Source organism: Bubalus kerabau, chromosome X (assembly GCF_029407905.1).
Source record: "Bubalus kerabau isolate K-KA32 ecotype Philippines breed swamp buffalo chromosome X, PCC_UOA_SB_1v2, whole genome shotgun sequence".
NCBI classification, from domain to species: domain Eukaryota; kingdom Metazoa; phylum Chordata; class Mammalia; order Artiodactyla; family Bovidae; genus Bubalus; species Bubalus kerabau.
In genome coordinates, this window is record NC_073647.1 from 142,885,547 (window position 1) to 142,899,550 (window position 14,004).

A 14,004-nucleotide genomic window follows, 5' to 3' on the forward strand; every position below is an offset into this window, starting at 1 on the left:
CTTGGCAGCCTGACCTTGAGCTCATTCTCTTGCTGCAGGCTGCCTTCTCCTCAAGGTGGGTTCTTGAAACCCTCACATGCCACATAGCTCCCAAGCATCAAGCTTCTGGAACCAGAACCTTAACCTCCCTGGGTTAAGGGTGACAGCACAGTATACTCACCTTTCTCCACTCAGGGAAGTATAGTTTCATGACTCGGAACCAACTCCTTGTTCCTCCTGCTAAACAGATAACCAGGAAAGGCCTCTTTCAAAGAGTACCTTCATCTCTGTAAGTTACTTTAACACATCACAGCTTCTCATCTTCTTCTTGCTTGATACCTAACAAAACCCACCAGGCTGATTGTAAAAACAAGACCTTTCTGAACTCAACTAAATGAAAACTTCTTAAGATGAGAGCTGGCTGCTCTTAGAGGGCATTGGCTGGCATAGGGCCATGGTGATTACATAGCTTTCTAGCCAGATGTGCATGTCTGTTTCCAGAGAAAAAGGCCCTCCACGGAGCCCTGCTTAGGACCATTTGGGGGCTTGTCCCCACTCTATCACTCCCAGAATGCATGGAGTAAGGGCAACGGGGAAGGCGTGTCAGCCCTCTACTCCTGTCTGAGATAGCTGTCTGGGTAACAGTGGTCAGGCCGAGCCCTGCCACAGGCTTTTTATACTGCTTGGCCAACTCAGAGCGTCACCCTGGTCATGGTTCTCCTGTTAAGCTCATCCAGGCATATCTAGGGCCAGACCTCAAGGGGTCAAGGGTAAGTTGCCCTCATTCCTTCCTTCCGCTAAGCCCCACCCAGGAGAGAACATTCTAGGGACAAGAGTCTACGTTGCCCTTTCACCATCCTCTGTTGATGATCAGATGATACTCAGGAGAGCTAGAACTTGGCAGGATTTGCAGTATGCAGCTCTGATATTTATTAATACTGTTCTTCTGATGTGATTGAAGTTTCTCAACATGCTGCCTTGTGCTCAAGCTTTCTTCTAACCAGTGGTTCTCAGTACCATCCCAAGACCAACAGTATCAACATCTCCTGGAAATTTGTCAGAAATGTATTCTCAGGATGTTCACCTTGGACCTGCTGACTCAAACTCTGGCTGTGGGGCACAGCAACTGTGTTTTAACAAGCCCTCCAGGGGATTCTGATGCAAGCTCACTCATGTTTGAGAACCACTGCTCGAAATTGCCATGTTAACAATCCTCCTCATCAAATTTGGATCCAGTTAGCATTGGACTTATTATGCTTGCTATTATCTTGTAAATTTGAATGACCTGTAATATAGGTAATATCATCCCCATTTTATAGACGAGGGAACTAATGCCCAAAGACGGCATCAAATGATTTACTCAGAATCATGGGGCTAAAAGATAGCAGGCAGAAGTGGGATTTGAATTCATATCTTCTGACTCTAAATCTAGGATTCTTTACAGTCTTATCACAGGAAGGCTCAAACAGAAAGATCCACACACATACTATGTTATACGGAACCAAATAGGACTAACCTCTAATAAGAGTGAAGTTTTGGTTTGACATGTTTGGAAAAAGCATCATCCCATTCTGACAACTTCGGGTTTTATAAGCCCACTCACCATAGAGCTTGGTTTGTTGTTGTTCAGTTGCTAAGTCATGTCTGACTGTGTGACCCCATGGACTGGAGCCCGCCAGGCTCCTCTGTCCATGGGATTTCCCAATCAAGGGTACTGGAGTGGGTTGCCATTTCCTTCTCCAGGGGATCTTCCCCGATCAGGGATCAAACCCACATCTCCCGCATTGGCAGTCAAATTCTTTACCACTGAGCCACCAGAGACCTTGGTTATCGCCTATTTTTCATCATCTCCCCCAAAGTGGAAGACACAAAGTGATTGTGTCTTCTCTCAGGGGTAATGTCATTTTCATAAGCCTGCTTATGTTTCAAAGGAATTAATCTCTCATGGTAGAGTTTGGAGCAGCTCAGTGGATTGGGGATGGATGACAGGTATTTTTTCTAAAGGTAACTTACTGACTCAGGAGTAGGTCTGGCTGTGGATGGCATTCCCTTATGGTTATGCCCCTAGATAGCTGTTCAGTGATGTGGCTGGCTGATCAGTCTTGGTGTTCTTAGTTCTCATTAGTGTCCAAATAGATGAGCAACTATCTTGTGAGGTCCTTCTGGCATGTAGGCAGTCTCCCATAACCCACTCAACACTAAATTCACTCTGAGGTGAAAGATTTCAACACTTAGATTAGGTCATTAGTTAAATCAGTTCAGTTCAGTCACTCACTTGTGTCCCACTCTTTGCGACCCCATGGACTGCAGCACGCCAGGCTTCCCTGTCCATCACCAACTCCCTGAGCTTACTCAAACTCATGTCTATTGAGTTGGTAATGCCATCCAACCATCTCATCCTCTCTGGTCCCCTTCTCCTGCCTTCAGTCTTTCCAAGCATCAGGGTCTTTTCTAATGAGTCAGTTCTTCCCATCAGGTGGCCAAAGTATTGGAGTTTCAGCATCAGTCCTTCCAATGAATATTCAGGACTGATTTCATTTAGAAAAGTTAAATACTTGATGCTAAATCTACATAATGAAATACCGTTGAGCTCCAATCTTGAGTGACCAGACTTCAGTCCTCAAATAGTTAAGAAGTTCTAGTTCCTCCAAGCCCCTATCTTTTCTTGTACAAACTGCTGGGACTAACTATGAGAATTTAATGGGCCAGGGTCGTGAGGACAGGATTCTGCCAGGAAATGCACACTCATGATTGTAGAGTCTCAGCCAGAAACTAGTGCACAGTTAATAGCAAATACAAATCTGAGATTTACTGGAGGAAAGAAATACCCTTTCTGCTCATAGGTCCCTGAAGAGGCCATCTTTTAGTGCAGTGCTCTTTGGAGGAAGAATTATGCAGCAGAGTCTGCGATGTGGAGAATGCTCATCTCATTCCTCTGGTATGGACAGAAAGGCAGATCCACGTGCCTCCTAAGTGGCCTTTCTGTGTTTCAAGTGAGTGAAATAAAGGAGCCTTTCCCCACTTCTTAAGTCATAGTCACTTCTTTGGTGCTGCTCTAAATTAATTTTGCTCACTTCTTTATTTAAGCCATGAGAAAATAATATATTTTGGGTTTCAAGTTCTACTAGATTAGCCCAGCACCTCAGGGTTAGTTTTATGAGGGTGAAAAGGTGTCCATGTAACTGCTTACCCTGCAGACTTTCTCCAGTGGAGGCAGGGAGTGGATTTGGGATTTGCAGTGTCATTGAGGTTGTGGGGAGCACATAATTAGGACAGCTTCACTCCAGTGCCGAGGAGAGATTTGCCAGCAATCAGGCCCAACTTTATGAAAAGAATGGTTGGGTTAGTACAGGTGTGTGCTTTTGATAAATGCTCTGTTAGGAGAGAAACCTGGTTGTTGTTTTTATCTTCTGGCTAAAAACTGTTTAGTTCTTCCCCCCTTCCCCCCATCTACATGTGAGAATACATAAATGCTTAATTTTGTAGTCACAAGTTTCCCTACTCTTGTGTCTTTTTAAATTTTGAAATCTGCAGTATTATCCCCAGAATACTATGTATCACGAGCAGAAAAGTGTTACAATGGAGAACACAGTTAATTCCCCTTTAAGAAGTTCTAAGATGAAAATGGGACCTTGTAAAATAGACTTCAAAGTCATGGTGTATCACCCCAAAAAGTTATGCTTAAGGCTACTAAAATTCAAATTATATCTTAATTTCAGTTTGCTCAAATCATAGTGCTGTATGCTTTTCAACTCGAGAGGATGCAGTTGGTTCTAGAGCACAATTCCAGTTCTGCTGGATGGGATTGGTGTCAAGGAGTTAACTCTGGCCTGGCACTATTCTTAACCAAATCAAAGCCTGGCTGCTGCAGCAGCCGCCTCTCTCCAGGGAAGGGAGAGGTGTTGACGCTGGGAGCCCGCAGTAGCCGCAGCGTTTACTCTCCGCCCACTAAGAAAGCGCTGGTGTGGTGGGGCGAGCACGCGTGCCTGGGTTTTGGATGCAGAGCAGAGAGCCCTGTCTGGTGACTCACGCCCACGCAGAGGCACAGCAGTGCGGTGGGGCTGGGTGCTTAATGCTGCTCTCTCTTGCATGAACTGGACAGGAGCGGCTGGAGGCGATGATGCGCAGGTCTCTGGAGCGCTCGCAGCAGCTGGAGCTGAAGAAGAAGTGCTCGTCGGGAGGAGCATCACTGGCTGCCGGGCCCGGAGGACGTGATGGTGAGTGAAAGACTGTCCTTGCATCGCAGGGCCCAGTGGGGAGATCTCGGGGCAGGAAGGGGAGACCATGGGCAGACCAGCACCCACAGGATCTAGGGGTGCTTTATACCGGTCTACAGGTACCTTTTTCAGATGTGATGTTTAAAGTTGCCAAGCTTTCTGTGTATGCATTTCTTGTGAAAGAGATCTGTTCATTCTTCTTGCTTGCAAACAGCAGTTGATACAGTAACTGGGCTTTGAGGTAAAGCAAAAGAAAAAGCAAAGAAAATGAATGTAGAATCTGGTTAATTGGATCCACCTAGCAAGCCCAGACGTAACCTGATTTCAGGGAAGGTCAGTGGCTGTGGACTAAGTCATGGCTACAGCTTGACTGGGAAAGGCTGAGCAGCAGTAACCCCTAAAGGGGGCTGGGGTTCTTCACTCCACATCATTTATTTCTGTTGCTCTTTCAGTTTTGTTTCAAGGTGACTTATTTATTTCATTATCCAGTTCATACTCATCTTTAAATTTTCAGATGTTTAATTTAATGTATGGATTGTTACTAGTCCCTGGGTGGCTTTGCCATCTTTTTAGTGTCTTCTTTTCTGTGTCTGCCATTATGTTATGCAGGAGTTGTATACCAACTCTTTCCTAGAGCAAATGAGTTAACATGTGTGGTACAGTTTCATGACTTTATTATATTGTTCTTACGACCGAAGTGACTTAGCATACACAACCTTTTGTCAGTGAATATACTTTTCTGTTTTAATCTGGAGAAGTTAACAACCCATCCCAGTTACTTTTTCTAATTTCCTAATACAAGCTAGAGTCAACCAGAAATTGGAACTTTTTTCTTTTACCTCTTTTTGGTCTGATTTTTTTTTTTGCTGTGTAGGTGAATCAGGAAATACCCCACCCCCTCCTCTAGGTTTAGCAGCCAGCACCCTCCCTTTGGACCCAGGGACCACTGCCGCCGCTGCTGAGTCAACCAACGGTATATTTGAGCATCACTGTGCCATGGCGTTTTGTGATGACTGTCCTGGTCACCCTCCTCCATCACTGTGTCTGTCTGGAACACTTTTGCAATTGATTTCTTAGAACTTTTTTTCTAGAGATACAAATGACGTGCCCATATTTCTTTATTTGTCATCGTGGAACATGCATGCCTTACATCCTAGCACCCTGGAGACATTTCATCTTTAGCTCACTAACTTCTGCCTTGAAAATATTGTCAGTGTTTGACTTCTGTGCACTTAGATCTTTAACACTCTCATGTATCACTGGTTTTAGGCATTAAGTAGTAGTGTATTTCAGTCACTTCTGGTCACCAAAACCTATAATTATACAGTGTTAGGTATGTATTGGAGAAGGAAATGGCAACCCACTCCAGTGTTCTTGCCTAGAGAATCCCAGGGACAGCGGAGCTTGGTGGGCTGCCGTCTATGGGGTTATACAGAGTCGGACACGACTGAAGTGACTTAGCAGCAGCAGCAGCAGCAGGTATGAATGTTATGGATTCCTATAGAGGCATTTGAGTTTATCAGTACTAACACTGTGAATCCAGACAAGGAGATAAATTGGCTTCGTTCTTGATTTCCTGTCTCTAATAGGCTCTCTGTTTTGTATACAGGCCTGGGAAATTCTTAGGGTCTAGATCAAGAACAGAACTAGCAAAACCTTGCTCCCATTTAATGATGACTTCAGAAATTCAACCCATCTTTGGGTGGCAAAGAAAAAACAAGATGTAAAGGATCCAATGTTTACCACCTACCCAGAAGGTCAAATTATAGCAGTAGGAATAAATATCCTTGATTTCCAGCATTTCTTTGACAAAGAATAATTTTTATTGGTGCTGCTGAATAGCAGAGTCTTTGCTGCCTGGACCACATTCATTGTCATGTGGGCACTGGCCTTCCACCCACAGAGAGGGGCAGGTAGAATTGGCAATTACTCCTTGGAAATCATACCCAGAGCCCCGGGCCAGGGTGAGGTGTGGTATGTGACCAGAGCCCTTATTTTAAGGGAACACCCAAAATCTCAGTAATCAAGATAAAAGAATATTTTAATCAAAATCACTGCAGAACAATCCATGATGAACAAACTATTGAATTTCCAAAGACTAGTACCATGCTGAGCCATATGGGAGCCTGAGGCAGAAGGGGAAATATGTATCCCTAGAGACATGATTTTATGTGATTTCTAATGGTTATTTTTTTCAGAACATTGAAATACTTGAAAAAATTACTGAAACACTGAAAAGTATATTAAAACTCATAACATTTTAAGTTTAAATATTTTATTTATACCCAAACAATATTGTTTTACTGCAGTCTAAGTTATTTAAAAATTATTTAGGATCATCAGTTGGTCAGGAAAAATTGTCACGCATGGCACTTCTTTCATTTGTAAACAAGATGAATAGAAGAGCAGATTTTGAAAATATTATTGATGAGTTTGCTTCCTTTAGAGCCGGGGCCACACATCTTTCCTTTTGCCTAAAGCTCCAACACAGCTTGGCTGGTACTGTTAGCACCTCTCCAGTTGTTGTGATGGTTTCCTTTACAAGCCTGTCTAAAATAATGGCTGCAAGTAAGAGCACCAAACGCAGGACCACATGTTGAAATCCTACCATAAACAGTCAGAGCCTTTTGAGAAAGGGCCATTGTGACCCCATTTCTTGATAAGAGCAAGAAACCAACTGCTAAAGGTTGTTCTGCTTTAAATACAGCTCTTTGCTTTACAAATTACTCCTCTCTGCAACCTGAGCTCTAGATAACCTCAGAAAAAGTCCGGTTTCAGCTCACACAGTCTCAGTCAGATCATAGAACATTCGGCAGTGGTGATTGGTCTCTCGGTCCAGGTTGGTTTTGTTTTCGTTTGGTCTGAATATACTTAAAAGTCCCTGGACACAAGGAAATGGTTGGCTGGTGGGATTAGCATGGCTTTAGTTGAACAGTTGAGTGAGGTTGAACATTTGAAATCAAAGAGAAGCACAAAGTTGAGCAGTGAAAGAGAAGAACTTGCTTCAAATAGATGGTTGCTGTGGCCCGGGCCTTCTCAGACTTGCTCAGTGGAGAGCAGGGAGCTGGAGGCAGTGTGCTGTGCCGCAGTGGTTTTAGAGGCGTGTGGATGAGGACAGGAAGAACACTTTGGAAAATGTGTTTCTTGGTTGAGAGTGGTGTGAATACCAATGTCTTTAATGCGTTTCTCTGCAGCATGTGACAAACTTTCAACATCAACCATGAATTTGCCAAAGCAGACGGAGCCTCCCATGAGTAAGCACCTGTCTTCATCCACTGCGGCAATATCCTATTCCCCAGACCGAGGCAAGTGAACATGTAGACCTGGTCTCTCCAGTTTTCTTCTTTCTAGTGTGAGCATTGGTGTTAATGTCAGTCTTTGTGAGAGCCCCTCTCTTGAGCCTTCTTCAAATACCCACAATCTCCTAGCCTTGTGATCTGTGTGTGGGAGCCCCCGGGCCTCACTAATGGGACTTTGGAAAGTGGCATTGCTCTTTAGAGCAAGGTCATTGTTGGAAAGGGACAGGAGTTAATGCTAGTCTCCCAGTCTGAAAGAGACTTCCATTTTCCACAGTGCACATAGACGTTATCATGGCCTGGAGTTAATTGACCAGTGGACAGATGTGACTGTTAAAAAAGCAACTGCCTAGTTATTGGTGTGCTATTGTTGGTTAGCCAGACACAGCGGGATTGATGAGGCAGAGGTACGTGGGAGACTCAGATATGTGAAAAAATGGGGCTCTGCTCTTGTCTGTGATCTGTAAGCCTGCTCATTTCTGTTTGGAAAATAGAAGTTCAGAACTAATATGAAATCTTTAAAAGGGCGAAAGGATGGGTGGCATTTTCTGTTTTGAGGTGGGAGATGATGGATATAGGACAGTGCCAGTTTCAGAAACTGAATAGATTCAGCTGTGTTCTAATGGAGGCTCAGAGAAGGCACTGTAAGTCTGCATTGATACCTTTTAGAATGTGTAGGTTAAGGAAGGGAGGGAAGCTCTCTATGCATTAAATGCGTATCTTAGCATCAATGAAGAAGTGTCCGGTGCCAGTGGAATATTTAACATGTCAAGTCATCACCAGGGGGTAAGCAGGATGATGTTTGTGACTTTGAAGATGCCAGTGTGCCTTCCTGGTTTTTTTCCTCTGGCTTTAACTTTGCATCTCCAGCACAGAGGTCTGTCCTGTGTGTCAGAGAACCCGTGAGTGTCAGTGTTGATGATTTCTGATGCAGTTCATGGGTAAGTGCTAGAAACCTTGAATTAACTAAGAGCTGGATGAGAAAACATCTACATGCTTTTAACTCTATGTATCTGTTCTATTTGTATGTCCTGTATGTTTTCATTCATTCATTCATATGGTAACAAATTGATGTTAAATTCATATTTGCATTGATTAATGTATAAAGATAATCAGTATGATATTTATATATTGCTGGCCACTCAATTATCTGCTTGTGGATTATTAATTGAAACTTTGAAATTCCCAAACCATTTTTCTGGCTAGTGGATATCCAAAAAATACAAAGTAATTGAAAAGTTAATCCATTATCATACAATATGTTCCAAACCATCAAAATGACATTTCCATCACTAAATTTTAGAGTATGAATACTGCTACTTAACTTCCATTAAAGCTGATAATTAGTTGGCTATTTTTATTTTTATGTTTCTTATTTAATCTTTGCCCTTGTTTATATGGGAAAAATATGAAAGGATGCACATTTCTACATTAACAAAATCAGTGTGTTATAAAATATTCCTAACAGAGGACCTAAAACAAGTGTTTTGTAGGAGTAATCTTTTTTTCAGTGTTAGAGCTACTTTGGTGAGTAAATGGTTTCTTGAGTCCATATTATATCTTGAAAAATGGGCTAAGTCTCTTCTGGTGATACAGTAATTCTGTAGTAGAATATTGAATGAATTCTGGCACCCCAAGAGAAGTAACGCACTCTCCCAAGCTCTAAATGACACATCGTCCATTTTCTTTTACTGTAACAAGCTCCAAAGCCATCCTTTGCTACAGTATTTTTATTTTCCACATTCATTCTGCCACCCCAAAATTGATTTTCATCAGGCACTGTGTTGTTTTAGGCATTTTATTTTGTTTTGATTTTGCTTTTTAAAATTTTCATTTGATTCCACCCCTCAGCTCATCGCATGCACCTTAGTCCCATGGAAACATTTCTTGTTATGCGACTGTTGACACCCACACAGGCTTCTTTAGCCAGAAGCAGAAGTACACTTATGCTCTCTGAGCAGGCCAGTGACTCAGGTAAAAGAGGCCAAGCTGGTGACACTGAGGAAGGCACCCCAGTGGTATTGGTCAGCCTATGAGTTATTCCTGAATTTTTGTATCTTGCTGCCCATTCCCTGGCTTCATGAAATGTCTTCAATGGTTAATAACATTTTCTATCCACCAGTGTTTTACTGTTGCTATGTTTCTTGTCTTTCAAGTGTCACAGAGGTGAGTAAGTTATTTTATGATTGAGGGCATGTGGATTAGGAAAAGAAATCCATTTCATGAGCTATGGAGGCTAGTAGACTTTTTTAACCAGACAGTTTGGTAAAAATAGCCTATACACTGCAATCTCAGAAATCCCATAACTAGCCCTACCACTTACTAGCTCTTACCATGTTGGGTAAGTTAATTAACCTCTCTAAGCCTCTGTTTCCTCATCTATAAAGTGGAGTTACTTTAAATTGGCATGAGGGTTAAATGAAATAGCACAGTGCTGGGCATAGTAAGCACAAATATCTAGAGCCTCACTACTCAGGCTCCACCAGATCTGCACACTGAAGTCCAGGAAACACTGGGCCACATCATCAAAGCCTTTCCTTGACCAAAGCAGATCAAACTGTCATGGCATGGTGAATGGGGACTAGTGTTCTCTGTTTGCAAATAACGCCATGCCCACATTAGGCATGTCGGGTCTCCATCTCAGTTCCCAAGATATAGTGTATTCAGTGAGATAATGTATAAATGACATATAGTTCTCTACCTTCTTCTGTCTGTTTACAGGTAGTTGTGTAGAAACAGCACAGCAGAGAATATATAAAATGGCCAATAAGCACATGACAGGACGCTCAACATTCTTAGTCATTAGAGAAATGCAAATCAAAATCGTAATACCATTTCATACTTACTAGGATGACTAAAATTCAAAGAAAAAAGATCATACAGTTGACTCTTGAACAATTTGGCAGTTGAGGGTACCAGCCACCTCAGTCAAAAGTCTGCATATAACTTTATAATCAGCCTTCTGTCTTGGTTCCCCATACAGACTCAACCAATACTATAGTATACTATAGTATTTACTATTGAATAAAATCTGAGTGTAAGTGGACCCATGTGCTTCAAACCTGTATTATTCAAGAGTCAGCCTTAATATGTATTGGCAAGAATGAGGAGAAATTACAGCCTTCATACATGGTTGGTGAGAATGTAAAATGTTGCAGGCGCTCTGGAAAACAGTCTGGCGTGTTTTTCAAAATGTTAGAGTTACCACATGAACCAGCAGTTCTACTCTTTGATGTAGAGTCAAGGAAACTGAAAGCATACACAAAGTATACAAGTCTTAGCATTATTCATATTAGCTGCAAAGTGGAAACAACCCAGATGTCCAACAACAGATGAATTTATTGAAAAAATGTTTTTATTTATAAAGTAGAATATTATTCAGCTGTGAAAAGGAATGGATTACTGACACATGCTACATGATGAACCTTGAAAACATTATGCTCAGTGAAAGAAGCCAGGCAGAAAATGCCACAAGTGATATGATTCTATTTATATGAAATGTCTGGAATAGACAAATCCAGAGTGACAGCAAACAAGTGGTTGCTAGAGAGGAAGGGGAGTGGGTGCTTAATGGGCACAGAGTTTCTTTTGCAGATATTGAGAATATTCTGGAATTAGACCATAGTTATGGTTGCACAACCTTCTGAATATACTAAAAGCCACTAAATTATATACCTTTAAAGGGGTGACTTTATGATATATGAATTACGTCTCAAACAAATAAACAAAAAATTCCTGGGAAGTAGGAAGTATCCCCATTTTGAGAACAAAGAATGCATCAGGAGGACCACTCCTAGGATCGATGATTCTCTAGGAGGTCTCAGAGCTATGATTTATTGCAGCAAATGGCTACAGAGCAAAATAGGTAAAGGGAGAAACTGCATGGAACAAAGTCCAGGGAAGAGCAGGCGTAGGCGCCCAGCATCCTCTCCCGGTGTAGTCACACAGGCCACATTCCCCCAGCAATGAGTTAGGACACGTGTGAAGTGTTGCCAACCACAGAAGCTCATTAGACACTCAGCGCCCAGTGTTTTTATTGGGGGATGGTCACATGGGCACCCTCTGCCAGGTCCATGCTCAAATTCCAGACTCAGAAGAAAAGCATGTGTTCAGCATAAATCATAATGTTGGTACAAACAGCTTAGGCACAGTGACCTACTCATCAGTTAATGGTGAGAACCCTTCTGAAATCCAAGTTTCCAGATGCTTACAAGGGTCAACCTTATAAACAGGGCCTTCTAAGGACAGTAGTCAGGTCTGCTATGTTAACTCTCTCTTGTACAAGGGAATTGACATTTAGAGAGATTAAGTAACCTACCCAAGGTGAACCAGCTATTAGGTGATGGTGCTAGGTCCACCTGGCTCCAAAGCCCAGATTTTGAATTCCTGAAATGACCTAGACTCTTGAGCATTGAGCATGGGAGTCTTTTAAGATAACATCTATTCTGCGTATACTAGAAAAAGTATGGCCGTGTTTTGAGAATGTGAATTGCTCGTCTCACGTTTTAACTGAAATGTGGTATTCTTCCCAACTCTCTGCTCTCCTTCAACTTTTCCGTCTGTTCTCCCTGTGTCTCTGGCTTTTATACTGTAACTCTAGTATCCCATGCCTGTCCCCATGTAGCTCCTGCTGGCTCCCTTAAATCTTCCTACAAGTCTTCTCCCACTCGAAATGTCGAGAGGAAGAAGATCGCATCTACATCTGGTGGAGGAGATGCTGGGAAAGGCGCCCCTGCCGGAGTGGAGGCCTCTCCAGTAGGTTTCTACCCATTCACCCCTCGGGACTGGGTTATCTGACACCGTGATTATTCCCTGCACTTGACCTGGGGTCTGTTTCCATCAGTCTTCAGGGACTGCTCAAGGAAAAGATTTGGTTTTAAATGGCACCCAACCTTTGAAAATCCTGTAACTTTTTGCACCCTCCTAAATCTTACTGCCTTGAAATAGATTTTCAAAGCCCTCAGGTTGGGGGTCAGAAAGAATGTTCCGAGTGCCCTTTCTCTGCTTCTTTAAGAATGTCTGCTTCTGGGCCAGTCTTGCTTCTACAGGCAACTAGAACTGAGGTTCTGGGTCAATCTTCATCCACAGTAGTGGCCTTTGAAAATTTTTGTTGTCCTGATAACACCATCAGTAAGGCAGATGTTGAGCAGTATCCTCCATTGTGTCTGTTTGTTTAGAAATTATATAGCCATATTACTTTCATTAGTTACCACTTGCTGTGTAACAAATCACCCCAAACCTTAGCAGCTTAAAGCAAATGTGTATTACCTCACTGGTTCTTTGGGTCGGAAATTGAGGACATCATAGCTGAGTGGTTGTGGTTCAGGGTCTCTCATGAGGGTGTGGTCAGGACTGCAGGCAGCTAGGACTGCAGTCGTCAGAAAACTTGGCAGGGGTTTTCCAGGATGGCTCGTTCATGTGGCTCTTGGCAGGAGGCCCCCATTCCTTACTGCATGGACTTCTCCTTAGAGCTGCTTGAGAGTCCAAACAACATGGCAGCTGGCTTCCTCCAGAGCAAAAGATCAAAGAGAGAGAGAGAGACCAACTCATGCTTGAGGAGAAGTGAACTAAGCTCCACCTGTAAAAGGGAGGAGTATCATATGACATGTGGACTTATTTTAAATACCACATTACCATTGGGCATCTATTTTGTAATACCATATTTATTTTTTTTAATCCAGTATGATCCTGAGGTTCTCACAGGAGAAGTGAATGTTTCAGATGCTAGAGTTTTACTGTTGGATGGATTACTGTGGAAGGGGGCTAATGAATGTGGGCCCCATGAGGATTTGCTACAAAAAGTTACAATAGGGAGAGAAGAGAACCACTGTCATGGAGCATCTGCTCTGGGCCAGGCCCAGGGCCAATGTGGGGCAGGCCATGGAGATGTTGAGGGATGGAGAGGTTACAGTCCCTGTTAAACCAGGTACACTGTCAAGGTCCCCAGCTCACTGTCTCGCACCCATCTATAGCTATTTTATAGTGATTGTATATCTTTGTAGTCATTCCAAATTCTGTATGTCCAGGACCATAATCTGGTTCCCTTGTTAGCTTTTTGTAAGATAACAAGGAAAAGGAGGTCTTTATGTTTTAAGACTGAAATTTTTTTCCCTAACTGAATGACCTAAATGGGATGATCCCCTGGTGCTTTTCTGCAAAGATTCCCATGGTGGGAAGCAGTATAGCTTTGTTTGGTTCCTTCTGAAAAAAAGCTGTGCATCACTTCCATCTGGGGTATTTTTAAAAATCATGGAAGTCATAGCAGTGATGGGCCATGGCTGTCCTATTCTGTGTCTCCTACAGACAGAGAAGATGAAGAGGGGGCCAAGAGCAACTGCTTCTGTTCCCAGCGTGGGCCTCATGTCTCCTCTGAGAAGCATTTCTAAGAGGTCGTCTTCTCCTGTGACATCCAAGTAAGCCTCTTTTTCTTTCGCCACAGTCACATGTTTAAAGCAATTTTGGGGGAGGCTCTGTGTGGGGTGGCGTGTGCCTCCAGCTCCCCCACAAGGCGT

General features: G+C 42.9%; 1 protein-coding gene across 5 annotated transcripts in view; it reads left to right on the forward strand.

Moving 5' to 3' along the window:
* Positions 1–14,004, forward strand: part of MAP7D2 (MAP7 domain containing 2) — a 102,026-nt gene that overhangs the window by 56,527 nt on the left and 31,495 nt on the right. Inside the window, exons 4-8 of one of the 5 annotated variants that reach the window (XM_055564360.1) lie at positions 4,082–4,196; positions 7,391–7,501; positions 9,344–9,466; positions 12,117–12,247; positions 13,796–13,905. In XM_055564360.1, the coding sequence (XP_055420335.1) occupies positions 4,082–4,196; positions 7,391–7,501; positions 9,344–9,466; positions 12,117–12,247; positions 13,796–13,905 (590 nt within the window). Of the gene's footprint in view, positions 1–4,081; positions 4,197–5,070; positions 5,170–7,390; positions 7,502–9,343; positions 9,467–12,116; positions 12,248–13,795; positions 13,906–14,004 lie in introns of all 5 variants that reach the window. The other 4 variants (XM_055564357.1, XM_055564356.1, XM_055564358.1 and 1 more) reach the window with 4 other exon arrangements.